The sequence below is a fragment of the Molossus molossus genome, unplaced genomic scaffold (genome assembly GCF_014108415.1).
Source record: "Molossus molossus isolate mMolMol1 unplaced genomic scaffold, mMolMol1.p scaffold_m16_p_5, whole genome shotgun sequence".
Lineage (NCBI taxonomy): Eukaryota > Metazoa > Chordata > Mammalia > Chiroptera > Molossidae > Molossus > Molossus molossus.
In genome coordinates, this window is record NW_023425388.1 from 107,361,391 (window position 1) to 107,380,951 (window position 19,561).

Below are 19,561 nucleotides of genomic sequence, written 5' to 3' on the forward strand. Positions count from 1 at the left end.
ATCTGAACAAAAAATGGAAAAATGTCCTCAGGTGAGGATAAATATATATATATATATGTATATATATATATATATATATGTATATGTATATATAAAATTAATAACAATTAATCATGCCACTTAACTGGGACTAATTCTAAATCTAATATAAACATGAACATGTTAATTCTCAGTAATTTTCTAAAAATCACAAAATTAGTTTACAGTACTTTGATATAAATTAAATAAAAAACTATTAATATCTTAAAACCAAAACCAAACAATACAAAATGCTCTCCCCAAAAGTAATGTAAATTCTTGATAAAATACCTTTCACTGGAACCACTAAGTTGAACTATGAGGCAATACATGCCACAGATTTTGCTTACCCATTCTCATTTTCTCCAGGCCAAATGTCATCTTCATAGAACACATCCTCTTGGCTATTTTTGGCTATATAACTAAATAGTTCTGGAGCTCTAGTCAAACAAACGAACAAATAAAAATATTGCTTGTAAAAATATACACAGCTAACTTCCTATGAAATATTTTTGGATCCTAAGGGGATACACAAATTATATTGAGGACTGATTATTATAAATATAGTATTAATAAGAGATAGAGACTAAAATATTTGTAAGCATTTATAGGCCCTCAAAAACCTCCAAATATCTGAGGGAGAAGTGATTCACTTTATAAACTATAATCTATGTCATTTACACATAAACTGAAATTACAGACTATCCCTCTTAGATCATAATAATAAACATTGATAAATGGACAAAAAAATAATATCTAGAGGTTGATTTTCCAATTTTTACAACAAAGCTGGAGCACTCCACAATAGAACAAATTAAAAGTTTTGTCTGATATCCCTCAAAACTCCATTGCTTCCTTTATAGTGTGAATTGAACACACATGCTTGTTTTTATTCCTTTCCCAACCCTCTAAAAGAACAGTAAAGCAGTCCTGGCCGGTTTGGCTTAGTGGTTAGAGCATCGGCCTGCGGTCCCGAGAGACCCGGGTTCGGTTCCCGCTAAGGGCATGTACCTCGGTTGCAGTTTGTCCCCAGCCCTGGTTGGTCGTGCGGGTGGCAGCCACTTGATGTGTCCCTTTCACATCGATGTTTCTCTCTCTCTCTCTCTCTCTCTCTTCCTCTCTCTCCCTCCCACTCTACCTGAACAAAAAAATGGAAAAAATGTCCTTGGGTGAGGATTAAAAAAAAAAAAAAAGAACAGTAAAGCACAAAAAAGGGCACAGACCTGGAAAGATGGATGAGGAGAGAAACAGAGAATCTGATAACACATATGAGTTAACAAAATATTAAAAACTGAAAACTGCATGGATAAGTGTTAACTGATTTGATAGACAGAAATTAACTGCACCCTAAGCAGCGCCAGTGTGAGACATTAACAAGAAACAAGTTGATTTGAACTCTGGAAGTCTGAAAACACTCAGTAATTATGGAGTCCAGATACATTTTAATGCTATAAGCATAGGGTAAAATTTAACACTTTCAGTTGAAAATTCTGTACAATTAGCAGTTAGACAGTCATGCGATTACTCATCTTCCACCTCAGCATAAGAGCTCTAGTTTGTATTTTGGAGAAGTCAACAGGGATGAAGGGCTGCTCTAGCCTTGGGTGTACCAGGCACAGCTCGCTAGGTGGTTGGTGGGGTGTGAGGAGGAGAGGAGAGGTGCCACACTGAAAACAGAGGATTAATGAAAGTGTAACTACTCTACAATGTGTCACTAGGAAGCAAGCTATAAGTATAACATCTTTAGGAAGCTGACTATGAGAGAAATAAGCACATAGGAAGTTATTTTAGCAAGTTCTGTGGAATCAACACCTGTGGAAGGCAAGGAAGTAAGAAAGGAAGCAGAAATTCACACAGGGAGAAGTTGAGCTGTCATTTATTTTAAAGAACTCCTTGGCTAGTCTCACAGATCTAAAACTGGGACGGCCCTTCAGACTTGTCTAGAACCGGAGCCATCATGTTGGCTGGGACTTGACACCTCCTTGTTGACCGAGTACTGGACCTATGGCCGTTGTGGAAAGGAGCTATAACATTATCTAAGGTGGTTCTATTCTGCCAGGCTATTCCTGAAGACAGCTCACAGGTAAAGGGTGTCAGAGAGCAGCATTCTTGCCGCCATAGGTCCTTCAGTCCTGATGGAAAGTGTGTGTGTGTGTGTACGTGCAACAGTATCCACCATCTAATGAAACCCCTTTTCCCTGGTTAATTTCCAGAACACTGGAAGTCAGTTTGGTTTTCCCCATCTGCCCTCTAAGAAAAAGGCTGGAGGACACGTCCCTGGGAAAACAAGCCAGCCTCAAAGGAAAGATACACATATAGGTAGTGATATTTGCAGGTCCTCTGCAGAAACAGCCAAGACACACCGGACGAGCCCCACCAAACCACACTAACTTTCTAATCAACTTTTTAGTGTCTCATTCTTAAATATGATTGGACACCTAAGAACCGTCAGACAAGTTAAAAAACAAAATACCCTTTAACATGAAACAAACAAACAAAAAGAGCAATTTTTTTTTATTTAAATAAAAAATGATTAAGTTAAATATAAATTTTAGAATGATATAAACTTGAAGAAATCTCCCACAGAGTAGAAAAGAAGTATAACAATACAGTATATAAAAATGGATGAGAAGAGATAAAGGAAGTTAAGATGATTGATCAAGGCCTATCTACCATCTGGAGTCCCAGAAAGAACAAAAACAGTGTTTTCCCCACTCTATTTTAGCTAAGGAGCTCCATGACACAAAATTAAGCGCACTTCCAGTCAAGTTGGTAAAGTAGGTAAACACTGTTTATCTCCCCTCATGACAATTTCAAAATTACAACTAAATTGTAGAACAACCAAAACGGAGACAAGCCTGAAGATTAGCTAATCAGAAATCCTACAACTAAGGACATGCAGAAGAAACAACATCAAGAATGGTAGGAGGGGTGGAGACACAGAACAGGCTGGTCCCACACCCATGTGTGGCAATTAAAAATTGGGAGGGGTATTTTGACTGCGGAGGTTCCCCGAGGAGCAAGAGATACCATCCCCACACTGGACTCCCCTAGTCCAGGGACTCAGTGCCAGGAAGACAAGTCCTGATAAGATGGACTGTGAAAATCACTGGAGACAGTGGCTGAGTGTAATGGAGGGTTTCTCGGGTCCCAGGCACTCCCCTTAAAGGGCCTGCACACAGACGTACTGGCTGATGGACTCATTTGCTTTGAGCTCCAGCACTGGGGCAGCAGCTCAAAGGATGCCAGGGACATATAGAAGGACTGAATTGTCTGGTTTCAGGGTGAGGACTGAAGGCGCAGCTCACTCCCAGACCCAACTGCTGGCTTAATGCACCTTTGCTGAGCCCTCTCCCACTCAGGCCAAAGGTGCAGGCTGAAGTGCTCACAGGAGCTATTGTTCCTTTGTTGAGCTGCATCCCCACCCAGGTGGCAGGTGCAGAAGCAGGCCGACACCAAATGTGAATAACCAGTAACTTGAGTAATGCAGTTGGCCCCTGTCATGATGATTCCCTGAGACCCAGCCCACCCAACTTGCAACAGGCCAGAACCTCTTTCGGCTTCAGTTACACAAAATTGGCTGGCCTTGGCCAGCACTGGAGCACTTCTGAAGAGGCCCCAAAACCAACAAAACCGCTAGCTGGCTTTAGATCATCATGTAATCAACTCCACAAATGACACATTCAAAGAGAGAATTAGGCTGCCACCAGAGCACCCCTACAGCAAATCCTGGTCCCTGGAGTCAATCCCTACACAGCAGCTAGTCAGCTGTAGTCACAGCCATTCCTCACAGCCAGACGGTCTGAAGGTCAATCCCACCCACTGACATTTCAACAACCACAGCTCAACTACAACAGAATGGCACAAACAGCCCATGCAAGAAAACACCCCTGGAACACCCAGCAAATTTGACAAGGGAGACTGCCCCATTGGGACCCACAAGACACCTACTATATAAGGCCACTGTACCAAAACTGGAGACAAAGATCTATCTAATACATAGAAACAAACACAGGGAAGCAGCCAAAATCAGAAGACAAAGAAACATGGCCCAAATGAGAGAAACCAGACAAAACTCCAGAAAAAGACATACCAGGTGCAGATTTCAAAACACTGGTTATAAGGATGCTCAATGAACTTAGGAGGTTAGATGAACTCAGTGAGAACTTTAACAAAGAGATAGGAAACAAAAAAGAACCAGTCAGAAATGAAGACTACAATAATTCAAGTGAGCATAAATTAGATGGAATCAACTGGAGATTAGATGAAGCAGGGGATCAAATCAGCAATTTGAAAAACAAGGTTTCAGAAAGCACACAATCAGAAAAGCAAATAGGAAAAATTATTAAAAAATCAAACACGAGGACAGTTTAAGGGACCACAGGGACAATGTAAAGCATAGCAACATTCATACCATATGGCAACCAGAAGATTGAGAACAAGGGGATAAAAATATATTTTAAGAAATAATGATGGAAAACTTTCTTGACTTGGTAAACAGAAAGCCCAGGAAGTACAGACAAGTCCCCCAAAAATAAACTCAAAGAGGCCAACACCAACATATATTATAATTAAAACACCAAAGGTTAAAGACAAAGAGAGAATCTTTCAATAATCACTTTAAATGTAGATGGATTAAATGCTCCAATCAAAAGACAAAGAGTGAATGAATAAGAAAAGACCCATATATAGGCTGGCTACAAGAGACCCACTTCAAATTGAAAGACACACAAAGACTGAAGTAAAAAGATAGGGAAAGATATTTCATGCAAATGGAAAAAAAAAAAAAAAAAGCTGGGGTAGCAATACTTATACTGAACAAACTTTAAAACAAAGGCTGTACACAAGAAGAAACAAGGAAAGACATTTCATAATGATAAAGGGATCAATACAGAAATATAACCCCTGTAACATTTCCATAACCAACATAGTAGCACCTAACAATATAAAGCATATATTGAGACATAAAGGAAGAGATAAACAATAATACAGTCCACATAAGGGACTAAAATACTCCAGTGACATCAATGGATAAATCATTCAGAAAGAAAACCAACAATGAGACAGCAACTTTAAATGACACATTAGATCAGATGGATTTAATTGATATTTTTAGAACATTTCACCCCAAAGCAGCAGAATATACATTCTTTTCAATCACATATGGAACATTTTCTAGGATAGATCACATGTTAGGCTAAAACAAGTCTCAATTAGTTTAAGAAGACTGAAACCATACCAAGCAGCTTCTTGAATCACAGTGGCATAAAACTAGAAGCCAATTATAAGAAGAAAAAACTGAAAAATGAACAAATATACAGAGGCTAAATAACATGCTACAAAACAATCACTGGGTTAACAATGAAATCAAGAAAGACATCAAAAAGTATGATGAGAGAAATGATAATGAAAATACAGCAAGCCAAAAACCAAAAACCAAAAACCAAAGGTCACAGCCAAAGCAGTTTTAAAAGGGAAATTCAGCAATACAGGTCTATCTTAAGAAAAAAAAAAAAAAAAACCTCAAACAAACAATCTAACCTTACACCTAAAGCAACTAGGGAAAAAACAACAACAATGTCCGAAGAGAACAGAAGGAAATAAATGATCAAGATCAGAATGGAAATAAACAAACTTGTATCTAAAAACACAATACAAAAAATCAATGAAACCAACAGCTGGGTTCTTTGAAAAGATAAACAAGATTGATAAACTTTCACCAGAGTCATGGAAAAAAAAAAAAAGGACCCAAAATAATAAAATCAAAAATACAAGAGAAGTAACAACTGACCCCCCAAAAATACAAAAGATTGTTAAGAAAATACTATAAACAATTATATGCCAACAAAATGAACAAACTGGAAGAAACAGATAAATTCCTAGAAACATACAATCTTCTAAGACTGAAGCAAGAAGAACCAGAAAATCTAAACAGACTGATTATGACAAATGAAATCAAATCAGTAGCCAAGAAACTTCCAACAAACAAAAGTCCTGAACTAGATAGCTTCACAGTTAAATTTTACAAAATATTCAAAAAAAAATTTAACACCTATCCTACTTAAACTACTCAAAATTGAAGAGGTAAGAAGCCTCCCAAGCTCACTATATAAGACCAGCATTTCCCTGTTTTCCAAACCACACAAAAAGACACTGGAAACACAAAATATCCCTGACGAACATAGATACAAAGTCTCAACAAAATATTACCAAACCAAATTCAACAATATATTTTAAAAAATCGTACACCATGATCACGTGGAATTTATTTCTGGAATGCAAGGATGGTTCAACATCCACAAATCAATGTGATACATCACATAAACAAAATGAAGGGTAAAAATAATATGATCATATCAATAGATGTAGAAAAGGATTTGACAAAATCCATCATCCACTTATGATAAAACTCTCAGCAAAGTGGGAATAGAGAAAATATACTTCAACATAATTAAGGCATATATGACAAACTCACAGGTAACATCATACTCAATGAGGAAGAAGTAAAACAATTTTTCTTATGCTTAGGAAGAAGAAAAGATGGTCCACTTTCACCATTTCTATTCAATATCGTATTGGAAGTCCCAGCCACAGCAACCAGACAAGGAAAAGAAGTAATAGACATCCCAATTGGAAAAGAAAAAGTAAAATTGTCATTATTTGCAGATGATATAATTCTCTATTACAGAATCTTAAAGAATCTACCAAAAAAGTATTAGGACAGATAAATAAATTTAGCAGAGTAGCAGGATATAAAATTTATACTCAGAAATCTGTTGCAATTTTACTACAATAATGAACTATCAGAAAAACAAATTAAGAAAACAATCCTATTTACAATTGCATCAAAAAATAAAATACCTAGGAATAAATTTAACCAAGGAGGTAAAAGATCTATACTTGAAAACTGTAAGACACTGAAGAAAGAAACTAAAGAAGATACAAATAAATGGAAGCATATACCGTGCTCATGGATAGAAGAATTAACATCATTAAAATGTCCATACAACCCAAAGCAATCTATAATTTCAATGCAATTCCTATCAAAATACCAATGGCATTTTTCACAGAATTACAACAAATTATCCTAAAATTTATATAAAACCAAAGAAAGCAGAAGGAAAACCTGAATAGCCAAAGCAATCTTGAGAAAGAAGAACAAAGTTGGAAGTATCATGCTACCTGATGTCAAACTATACTACAAAGCTATAGTCATCAAGACAGCATGGTACTGGCATAAAAACAGACACATAGATCAATGGAACAGAATGCAGCCCAGATAAAACCACACCTATATGTTCAATTAATGTATGACAAAGAGACAAGAATATACAATGGGATAAAGTCAACCTCTTCAATAAATGGTGCTGACAACACTGGACAGATACATGTTAAAAAAAACCCCAAACTATGCCTTTTTATACCACATACGATAATAAACTCAAAATGGATTAAAGATTTAAATATAAAACTCAAAACCATAAAACTCCTAGAAGACATAGGCAATAAACTCTTTGACATCAATCTTAGTTAATATCTTTTTGAGCATGTCTCCTTAAGGAAACAAAAGAAAAAATGTACATATGAGACTACATCAGACTAAGAAGTTTTTGCACAAAGGAAAAAAAAATCATCAACAAAATGAAAAGACAAGTTATTGATGGAGGAAGATATCTGCCAATGATACATCCAATAAGGGGTTAATAATCAAAATTTATAAAGAACTCACACAATTTAACAACACACACACAAAAATCCAATTAGAAATTATATAGAAGACCTCATTCTCCAATGAGGACATACTAACGGCCAATAGACATATAAAAAGATGTTCAACATCGCTAATCATCAGGGAAATGCAAATTAAAAGCACAATGAACCCTAGCCAGTGTTGCTCAGTGGTTAGAGTGCTGGCCCACACGGAAGAGTCATGGGCTTGATTCCTGGTCAAGAGCATGTATGGGAGGAAACCAATTGATGTGTTTTTCTCACTTTGAGGTTTCTCGCTCTCCCTCCCTCCCTTCCACTCTCTCTAAAAATCAATGGAAAAACTATCCTTGGGTGAAGATTAACAAAAACAAAATGAAACAAAACAAAACAAACACAATGAGATGTCACCACACTCCTGTCAGAATGGCTATCATCAATAAATCAACAAACAACAATTGTTAGCAAGGATGTGAAGAGAATGTTTATAAACTGTTGGTGTGATTGTAAATTGGAGCAGCCACTTTGGAATACAGTGTAGAGTCCCTCAGAAAATGAAAAGTAGAACTACTATTATATGATTCAGCAATCCCATTTCTGGGTATTTATTCGAAGAAATACAAAACACGAATTCAAAAAGACACATGCACTTCTACTCAATGCAGCATTATTTACAATAGCCAGGATATGAAAGCAACCTAAGTGTCCATCAATAGATAAATGGATACAGAAGATGTGGTATATATATACTGTGGAATATTATTCAGCCATAAAAATAATGAAATCTTACCATTTGCAAGAGTATGGATGAACCTAGAAGGTATCATGCTAAGTAAAATATATCATGCTAAGTGAAATATGTCACAAAGAGAAAGACAAATATCACATGATTTCTCTTATATGCAGACTCTAAAACAAAATAAATGAACAAACAAAACAGAAACAAACTAACATCTACAGAGAACATTTTGATGGTTGCTAGATGAAAGGGATGTTGTGGGTATGGGTGGAAAAGGACAAGGTATTAAGAAGAACGAATTGGCAATTATAAAAATAGTCTCAAGGGTGAAAAATACATCATAGAACAACTATGTACACTGTCAAATGGGTATTAGACTTTTTGGGATGATTACTTTGTAACTTATATAAATCTCTAATCACTGTGCCATACACCTGCAACTAATTTAATATTGTATGTCAACTGTAACTAAAAATTAAAAAAAAATTAAAATAAATGCATCTCTCCCAATGCCAAAAAAAAAGTTTATATGTAACACATGTTAAATTTTCCTTAAAAAGCATTTTCCCTCTAAAACTGATTATCAGCAAGGCAAAATTATTATTATATTCCTATATTTCTGGATACCTAGTAGGATCTTATTTGGCACTTACCTCTCTATGTACTCTGCAAGAAGTTGTTCTGCAGCAGATGAATACATCCACTCATTTCCAACTTTCTTAGTATATCCTGGTACCTCCTCATTTTTTTTGTTGAACTTGAGATTCAAACCCACATTTGCTTTATGGTCTCCATGAGGGCTGAATTTAAACCACACACACACATACACACACAAAAGTTTTTAAATTTTGTTCAAAGAACAAAAAGTTTTACTTTCAATTCTTAGAAAAAGTTAGTTTTGTTTGCTCTTCTATATTTTAGTTATTATGGTTATTTCCGAGGTAGCAGTAATTGAAAAAAATAGAGGAAAGTCTTCAAAATCCAAGTTAAGAAAGCATAACAATTAACATAAATTAAGTCATTAGAGAGAATGAAATAAAAAAATGCAGGGAAATATATTACTGAGATTCACACACACTTTGATACCTTTTTTCAAGGTTCAATTTGTTAGCTGCTAAAAAGAATAACTCTCTTTTCAACCACCTATAATGTGTGCCATTTAGATAAAATATCACCATCAGAGGAATTTATGCATAATTTTTAAGGAAATGTCAGAGCAATTAAAAAGAGAAAATGTATACTGAAATATTAACCATTTTATCTTTATCATTCAATTTTTTTTTCTGCCACTTTAAGTAAATTTCTTTTAATATAAACTTACTTTCTCCTAGATCCTCTTCCAATAAAAATACTTCCTGTAAACCTTGAAACAAGGTATCCACTCACTCCAAGGCGACTGGCCAACACATATCCTGGGTTGTACTTTATAGAATATTTCTTTAAATATAAAAACAAAAAGGTCAATTATAGAAACACAAAGCATTAAACGCTATTTCCTTATGTTTAAATTTGGAAGTAACCAAGACATAACTATTGGATTGTGACCTTATAAGAATTCTCCAAAGTAAGCAATCACTTCCCTTTTTTTTAAAGAATCTGCAGGCAGAATCTTTCTGCTCCTTCCTCTCCTTAAAGGATAGAATTCCCAAGGACAGGTGAAAAGAAGAGGAAATATACAGTCTGTGGAACTGTCTAAAGAAATAAACTCTACTGTAAGTAATAAATGGCAAACACTGCAGGCAAGAATTATTTGTTTAAAAAATTAATTTTTGTATTCCAAGTAGGGCTTAGAGAAGTTCATACCTGGGATAAAAATCAGGCCTTGATAATTATTATAATAAATTAAAACACGAGTATGTCATCAAAATAGCTGCTACTGAGCAAAATTAAAAGTATACTTCAAATATGGATATAAATGATACTTGTTTCCCCAAATATATTTACTATTACAGGAAAGTAACAAGTACGTATAAGCTCGTAATTAATAGTCAGTGAAATGTAATCTTAATTTGTTTACTTAAGGGAAGAAACTATAGAGATTGTTAAGTAAAAACAATTTTTTAAAAAGTATTAGATCATATAATTTTTAACCAGTAACAAATTACAAATCCAGTACCAACTAGCATAAGTTACCACATACTTCCAACCTAATGTACAGAAGATAACACACACTTATTTTATGTAGATTTTATATACTATATTCATATTAATAAATACATAAATATAATAAATGTACTATATTTATATGAATTATATAAATATTTTATACTCATATTTTATTTTTTATATAAATATAAAGACATTTTATCACCAATAAATACAAAATTTCCAGAGACTGGTAAGGAATTAATTCAGCCACCATTATTTTTTTAATGCCTATGTTTACAATCACTACTAAATGGATAAACATTTTTAATAGCCTGGAATATAAAGTTACTATTAAAATGCATTAATAGTATAGTAAAGAATATGACAGTTTTCCCATCAAGAACCTTATCAGATTTAGAAATAATACAAATCAAGTATGCTTTCCAGAACAGATAGTAAAAACTAAGGTAGCAGCTCTCGACCACAGGTAGTACCACTTTTCCAAAAAGCACTTGGAAATGAGTAGGGGCACATTAGGTTACCGATAATTGGTACAAGCTACTAGCACTCAGTGTTCAGGGGCCAAGGATGTCAACTGTCCTATCAGATAAAGAATGTAATTGTCCTGCCCAAAATACCAATAGTATTCCTTTGGAGAAATACTGGGTCACAGCATAATTAAAATCTCACAGACATCCAAGAAAATGTAAATAAATAGCAGAGAGCATTAGGAAAGAGAAAGAAGGCTTGAGTAGAAATTAAAGAAGGCATATAAGAGAAATAAGTATACTTAGGAACAAGGTACACTATAAGTGGGACGGCTCCTTCAGGTCTAGAAAAAGCTAGGCATGAAGGAATGAATACAAGTTTTTCTATCTCCATCGACTCTCAGAACAGAGCTACAACTTCCATATTTAGTGCGTTAGTCTCCTGGTTTTCTGCCTGTGCTTTCTGGATTCTTCCTGCAAACAAAGCCTGGTGGTAAGATTTTAGGAACTTTTCTGCCTTCCTTAAAGTTTTTTCATGGGTATGCTGATGCCTAATATCTTAGGTCCATTCCACAGCTTTAGATTCTACCATTAGAGAAAATAAAAGTAGCAATAGCTGTCTGTGAATTAATTTTAGTCAAGTTAATTACCTAATCAATAAGAAAAATGAAAGATATCAGGATCCTCTCCCTATTTTAATGAAGAAAAATAAAAGGAGGCCAATGGATATATATGGAGAAAAGGGTCCTAAAAAAGGATGCTGCATGCCCGGTCAGTGTGGCTCAGTGGATTGAGCGTCGAGAAGTCCTGCCTGGTTCAATTCCTGGTCAGGGCACCTGCCGGACGTTGCGGGCTTGATCCCCAGTAGGGGGCGTGCAGGAGGCAGCCAATTGATGTTTCTCTCTCTCACCAGCTTCCTCTCTAAAAAAATCAATAAAAACATGGAAAAAAAAGGGTGCTGTGACCTTAAACAGAATTTCCAAATTTTCTCTAGGAACTGTTCATCTTTAACTTAGTAGAGACATTTAATTTGTGCAGGAAGGCCATTTTGTCGCTTGTAAATAAAAAATGCAGGCTTTGATTAATTATAAAACATTAAAAAAACCCAAGTCTATTCCCAGAGGGCATGCTAATCAATGTGCTGTTTACAAGCTTGAATACAATCCATAATAATCATTACAGATTAATGAGATTTTAGTGTTTCCCAACACCCACCCCCAAAAGGACTATGTGAAGTTCTGAGCAGATTCTACTCTTATTTTTAAATAATACTAGATATAACTGTGAGAGAATTTCATCAGTATTAAATAAAATATTTGCAATAAATTCAAAGAATTTACAAAAACATCCTTCTAATATTTTTAAAGTTCATCAATTCTAAATGAAACAATATGGACTATAGTACTCACATGCTGGTTCTGTATTAAAGCATCAAGATTGGGTTCACATGGAATGCTGAACACCACACGAATCCTACCTTCTGTGATCACGTCCCCTGAATCCTGAACCTTGGAGAAAAATAAATCACAGTAAGTTTTAGTGTCTTTCACTACATTTTATTTAGTTAATTTTTCTACTTATTTAAATAGTTTATTTCTGAACTACAGTAAGACAATAAAGTTGGATAGTGGAAATTCTCTTGGCATTTGTGAGTGTGATTATATTGCAAATTTGAGGCACTGTACTTTGCTTTAATAGCTGTTAACCAGTCATTTCTTTTCCTTTTTAAAATTAACTTCTAATTTTCAAATAATTTCAAACTACCAAAAAGTTACAAAACTAAAAACAGATCAAAGAATACTTGAAAAACATTTACCCAGATCAACCTAATGTTAACATTTTACTCCATTTGTTTTAACATTTGTGCTCTATATGTGTATTTAAATATACATAATTATTTTTCTGAACTTTTTGAGGGTATACTACATATATAATGTCCCTCACTCCTAAATAATTCATTGTCTATTTCCTAAGGATATTTTATTATATAATCACAGTACAGTTATTAAGTGCAAAATTTATATTGATAATAAACTTCTATCTAAACTACTGTCCATTTTGTCAGCTGATCTAAGAATGTCCCTTGTAGAAAACTCTGTCCAGGCTATGATCCAGGCTATGATCAGATATTGCATTTAGTTGTTATCACCTATTTAGCTTTCTTTCATCTAGAATATATTCAAACTTTTTCTTTGCCTTTCATAACATTGACATCTTGAACAATACAGTTCATTCCTCCCTCTCCACCCTGCCCTTAAAAAAAAACAAAAAAGGTTACTACTTATTTTGGACTTATCTGATGCTTCCTTGTGATTAGGTTAAGGTTATATATTCTGAACCAGAATAGTGCTTAGGTGATGTATGCTTTAGAATATCACACCTGAAGGTAGATAATGCTCATCTGTCCCTCATCATAGTATTAACTTTGTTCATACCATCAAAATGTTGCTCAATTTCTTCACTGTACAATTATAGTTATTTGTTGCCCTTGAAACTAAAAAAAAGTTTATGAAAAAACACTTTCAAGACCATGAAAATATTCTGGTCCTAATAAAAAATCCTCTCTAGATTTAGCTGCCAATGATGACTTGCCTAATTCAATCTTTAGCCTCATGGTTGTAAACTGATGGTTTCTAACTCTAGCACTCTCCCCACATTTACCCTTGCTCTAAGCAAGTGCCCTTCCCTGCACTATTTACTTATTTATTACCACTATGAAATCATAAATTTCTATCTTCCCCAATGGTTTATAATTCATTACTGTATTTATTTGTTTTATACTCAACTGTCCCAAATTAGCCCCTTCCAGCTGGTTCCTGTGAATATGTGAGATCCTCCCATGATTATTTTAAGCACATCCTTACTTTCTGATGTAACAAGAGGTTCCAGCTCTGGCTGGTTTGGCTCAGCGGTTAGAGCGTCGGCCTGCGGTCCAGAGAGACCCAGGTTCGGTTCCCACTAAGGGCACGTACCTCAGTTGCAGTCTGTCCCCGGCCCTGGTTGGGGTTGTGTGGGAGGCAGCCACTCGATGTGTCCCTTTCATGTCGATGTTTCTCTCTCTTTCTCTTCCTCTCTCCCCATCCTACTCTACCTGAAGAAAAATGGAAAAATGTCCTCGGGTAAGGATAAAAAAAAAAAATTTAATAACAAGAAGTGCCAAGTTCATCTTGTACCCACCTTGTTCCAGCCCTGTAACCAGACATTTCTCTGAGAAGCCCAGTTCTTTTTAGTGGGGTATGGTATCAGAGGTGACAATTTGGGCATTATATGTGTTCACTGCTACCAGAGTATCTTTGCTTCTTATCCTCTTACACAAATAGGGCCAGAAACTATGTGTGCACACAGGCATATATGTGTATTTGCAGGTACCCTTTTCCATGTGAGAATGAAACTGCCCCAAAACATCAACACATTTACAAATTCACCAACCCATTAATAACTATAGAACTGATTCATATATACCACCACAATACACTACTAAAAAGAGCAGGATTTGAATTCTCTTTTTCTCCCCATCTCCTGAACCCAGTCTACTCAAGACTAAAGATATATAGCCAAATGCTATGTTCATTAGTTAGATGAATGAAATCTTTCCTGTTTTCCCCCTTCAGTATTACCCTAAATGAAGAGAAGGTAAAGAATTGTATTAATTTCAAACCAGAAAGAAACTTATTTGGTAACAGTAACAGAAACTAACTTCTCCAGTACAGCCATAATAAGGGGTTCCCAGCATAAACACCATACTTCTAGGAGGAAACAAGTCATCCAATGTTTTGATATTGGAGAAACGGGAATCAAAAGCTCGGATGTCCTATATAGAATAAAATATAAAAGTAAATCATCACAGCCAAAACCTATATATTGCACACAGTTTTTTTTCCCTATGGGATTATGGCTATACTATCTATAAATGTCAAATGTAAAGACTATCTACATAACAATACTAGTAGCTAAAATTCATTGACTACTCATATGCTAGATACTCTAATCCTTAAGACAAATCCTCTGTGGCAGTGACCTTTGTTAGTCCTACTTTACGGATGAGGAAACTATCGCACAGAAAGGGTGTAAATCTTGCCCAAGGTTATATAGCTAAGAAATCAACTTAGACATCTGTGCTCTCAATCACGACATTATACTGTTTCCTCCAAATTACAGGATCACTACACGCTTTAAAACATTTGTCCCACCACCACATCTAAGATTACAAACACAAAAGCCTTTTGCATTTACTAATTTATTTAAGGCAAATCTCCCCCACCCCCTTTTTTTAAGAATAAAAACCTAAAAATGCAAGGGTATAAATTAATACTGGGATTTTTGTTTTAAAGATTAAGTTAAGCCCTGGCCAGTTTGGCTCAGCAGTTGGAGCGTTGGCCTGCAGTCCAGAGAGACCCAGGTTCAGTTTCCGCTAAGGGCAGGTACCTCGCTTGCAGTTTGTCTCCGGCCCTGGTTGGGTCGTGCTGATGGCAGCTACTCAATGTGTCCCTTTCACATCGATGCTTCTTTCTCTCTCTCTCTCCTCCCCCCCCCCCCCACTCTATCTGAACAAAAATGGAAAAATGTCCTCAGGTGAGGATAAAAAAAAAAGATTAAGTTAAAAGATAAATTAGTCTGGTGCTAGCTGGTTTTGCTCAGTGGTTAGAGCAATTGTCCAGGACAGAAAGGTTGCCAGTTTGATTCCTGGTTAGGGCACTTACCTGCTTTGCGGGTTTGATCCCCAACTGGGGAGGGAACAGAAGTCAACCAATTGATGTTTCTCTCTCACATCGATATTTCTCTCTCTCCCTAAGCATGTCCTCAAGTGAAGATTAAAAATTAAAAAATAAAATTAAAAGGACATGTTCCTAACCACAGAGTGCCTGAGTATATAATACCTCTTTTAAAAACAACATTTTGCAAATTATATTAAATAATAGTTTCCATTATACATTGCTACAATATTCTTCTATTTATAAATCAATGTCAATATGATAGTCTTTTCTTTATACAGTGTGCAACAGTGTACACTAAGATAGAATTGAGACCTGATGGAGACTTACCTTTACAATAGTTTGATAAACAAAAGGAAGAACTTGTTTTGACCATTGTTTCTCTAGACGAACCTCACCATTTTGATTTATTTGATATTTATGACCTGTGAGTAATTGAGCATATACAACTACAGAAGTTTCATTTATTATTATTCCTTTTCTTCTCAGGTAACTAGAAGAAAGAATAAAAAATAAATATAGACATGTATGAGTATGTATATAACCTAGGATGATAATCATCATCCAAGCCACCAACTCATATTCAAATGCTTACATAAATTTTGAATGAACTTGCTAATAGTTCTGAGTACCTAACGTTAAGACTTTTGTATTAGTATTTTTACTCTGTGGATACCTTTCACAATGTCTGTGAAATTAAATGAGAAGTCACAGAGGTATAAGAAACTCCTGTTTCTTACTATGACAGCTATAACATAAAAAATGAAAACAAGGGATAGAAAAGATGCGCAGAAATTGGAACACATATATCGCTGGTGGGAATGTAAAATGGTGCAGTCACTGTGTAAAAACTGGCAGTTCCTCAAAAAGTTACACATACAATTGTCATATAGACCAGCAATTCCACTTCCAGGTATCTACCCAAAGAACTAGAAACAGATACTTAAATGCTTATAGATAAATGCTCATAGTAGCACTACTCACAACAGCAAAAAGATGGAAACAATCTAAATGTCCACCAACAGATGAATGGATAAACAAAAGGTGGTATATCCATGCAATGGAATATTCAGCCACAAAAAGAAATGAGTGCTTCCCTGGATGGTTTGGCTCAGCAGTTAGAGCGTCGACTTGCGGACCAAGGAGTTGCGGGTTCGATTCTGATCAAGGGCACATACCTCGGCTGCAGTTTGTCCCCGGTCCTGGTCGGGTTATGCAGGAGGCAACCAGTCGATGTGGCTCTATCACATCGATGTTTCTCTCTGTCTCTCTCTCTCCCACTCTATTTGATAATAAAGAGAAAAATATCCTCGGGTGAGGAATAAAAAAGAAAAAAAAAGAAATGAGTGCTGATACACACTATAATGTGCATGAACTTCAAAAACATGCTAAGTGAAACAAGCCAGAAAATGAAGGTTTCATATCATATGATTCCACGTATATGAAACATTCAGAATAGGTAAATGCAGCAGACAGTCAGAAAAAGGTTGACGGGGCATTCAGTGGGCCTTTTCAACCTAACGTAGGGGACAACAACCATAGCCCTGGGGCAAATCCAGACTGCCTCCTATTCCTGTAATAATATTTAGTGGAACATAATTATTCATTTATTTACCGTATATGGCTGCTTTTATGCTACAATAGCAGAGTTCAGTAGTTGTGACAAACACTGTAAGGTCTATAAAGCCTAAAATATTTACCATCAGGCCTTTTACAGTAAAATTTTGCTGACCCGTGATCTAAAGATACAATCATTCTTCATCTAAGGAATATATATTTTTTATCTCTTTTACATTTCTTCTTTCTAGAATTCCTATCAGATAGATAATAGAAATTCTTACTATACTCTTTTTTTTAAGAAAAAAATTTTTTCCTTAATTGATTTCAGAAAGAAAGTGAGAGGGGGAGAGAGAGAAATATCGATGAGAACATCAACCGGCTACTTTCTGGGGATCAGGTCCACAACCTGCACATGTGCCCTGACCTGGAATCGAACTGGCAACCTCTTGGTGCATGGGTTGACCCTCAAGCACTAAGCCACACCACCGGATCTGACTATACTCTTTTCATCTCATGGTGCTTTGTACTATATGCTGAAGGACTCCCTCAGCTTGATCCTTTAGCCCACTGATTCCATTTTTAGTATGCTTATACTATTATTCAGATACTATTATCTACTGAGCTCATTATAACAATCATAACTTTAATTTTATGTAAATATATGTATTATATATAGTGTATATATTTATATGTAGTATATGTTAAATAACATTATTGTGTATTATATATATACATATATATTTTTTCATAGCAGCTTATATGGTTTTGTTCTTTTTTTAAAAAATTTTTTTTCTTGCCCTGGCTGGTTTGGCTCAGCGGTTAGAGCGTTGGCCAGCGGTCCTGAGAGACCCGGGTTCGGTTCCCGCTAAGGGCACGTACCTCGGTTGCAGTTTGTCCCCGGCCCTGGTTGGGTCGTGTGGGTGGCAACCACTCGACGTGTCCCTTTCACGTCGATGTTTCTCTCTCTCTCTCTCTCCCTCCCAAAATCTATCTGAACAAAAAATAGAAAAAATGTCCTCGGGTGAGGATAAAAAGAAAAAAAAAAATTTTCTTTATTGATTTTTAGAGAGAGAGAGAGAGAGAGAAACATCGATGAGAGAGAACATCGATTGGCCGCCTCCTGCATGCCCCCCACTGGGGATCAGGCCCACAACCTGGGCATGTGCCCTGACTGGGAATCAAACCAGTGACCTCTTGGTGCATGGGTCGACACTCAACCACTGAGCCACACCGGCCGGGCTGGTTTTGTTCTTGATGGTAGGGTTGGTCTGAAATAAGCCATGTCATCTTAGTCAGAAACAGTTGTTTTCCAATGAATTTTTGAAATGTAGCATTCTGGCATTATTTTCTAAAAATTCAATAAAATGTTTCTACCATTTTCACTCAAAAGTTATTAAATGAGTAATCTTGTTTTTTATTCACGTTTTAAAATTTATTTTTGTTACAAGATGTTTTTCCTTCCACCCCCCCCCCCAGGCCCCCTCCTTCTCATCCCCCCCACTCCCTTAGCATTGTTGTCTATGTCCACTAGTTATGCATACATGCATATAAGTTCTTTGGCATCTCATCCATCCCCCCGCCCCCCTACTCTGAGGTTTGTTAGTCTGAACCATACTCCTTTCTATGTCTCTGGGTCTATTTCGTCCATCAGCCCACCTTGTTCATTATATTCCACAAATAAGTGAGATCATGTGGTATTTGTCTTTCTCTGATTGGCTTATTTCACTTTAGCATAATATTGGCTTATTTCGCTTTAGCATAATACTCCCCAGGTCCCTCCACGCTGTCTCAAAGGATAAGAGATCTTTCTTTCTTACAGCTGCATAGTACTCCATTGTGTATATGTACCACAGCTTTTTTTCCCCACTCATCTATTGATGGACACTTGGGCTGTTTCCAGATCTTAGCAATTGTAAATAGTGCTGCTATGAACTTAGGGATACATATATTCTTTCTGATTGGTGTTTCAGGCTTCTTAGGATATATTCCTAGAAGTGGGATCACTGGGTCAAATGGCAATTCAATTTTTAATTTTTTGAGGAAACACCATTATGTTTTCCATAGTGGCTGCACTAGCCTGCATTCCCACCAGCAGTGTACTAGAGTCCCCTTTTCTCCACACCCTCACCAGCACTTGTTGTTTGATGATTTGCTGATGGCAGCCATTCTGGCAGGTGTGAGGTGATACCTCATCATTGTTTTAATTTGCATCTCTCTGATTAAATGAGTAATCTTGATATCAATAGCTG

At 36.0% G+C, this 19,561-nt stretch overlaps 1 protein-coding gene across 9 annotated transcripts in view; it reads right to left on the reverse strand.

Moving 5' to 3' along the window:
• XRN1 (5'-3' exoribonuclease 1) overlaps nt 1-19,561 on the reverse strand; it is a 131,523-nt gene that overhangs the window by 46,320 nt on the left and 65,642 nt on the right. For all 9 annotated transcript variants that reach the window (XR_004956861.1, XM_036243930.1, XM_036243928.1 and 6 more), the window contains 6 exons: nt 16,083-16,245; nt 14,738-14,851; nt 12,450-12,548; nt 9,786-9,901; nt 9,118-9,264; nt 369-458 (listed from right to left, as the gene is read on the reverse strand). Coding sequence is in view for 8 of the 9 variants with exons in the window: in XM_036243930.1 (XP_036099823.1) it covers nt 369-458; nt 9,118-9,264; nt 9,786-9,901; nt 12,450-12,548; nt 14,738-14,851; nt 16,083-16,245 (729 nt within the window). In the remaining variant the exon portion in view is untranslated. The remainder of the gene's footprint in view (nt 1-368; nt 459-9,117; nt 9,265-9,785; nt 9,902-12,449; nt 12,549-14,737; nt 14,852-16,082; nt 16,246-19,561) is intronic.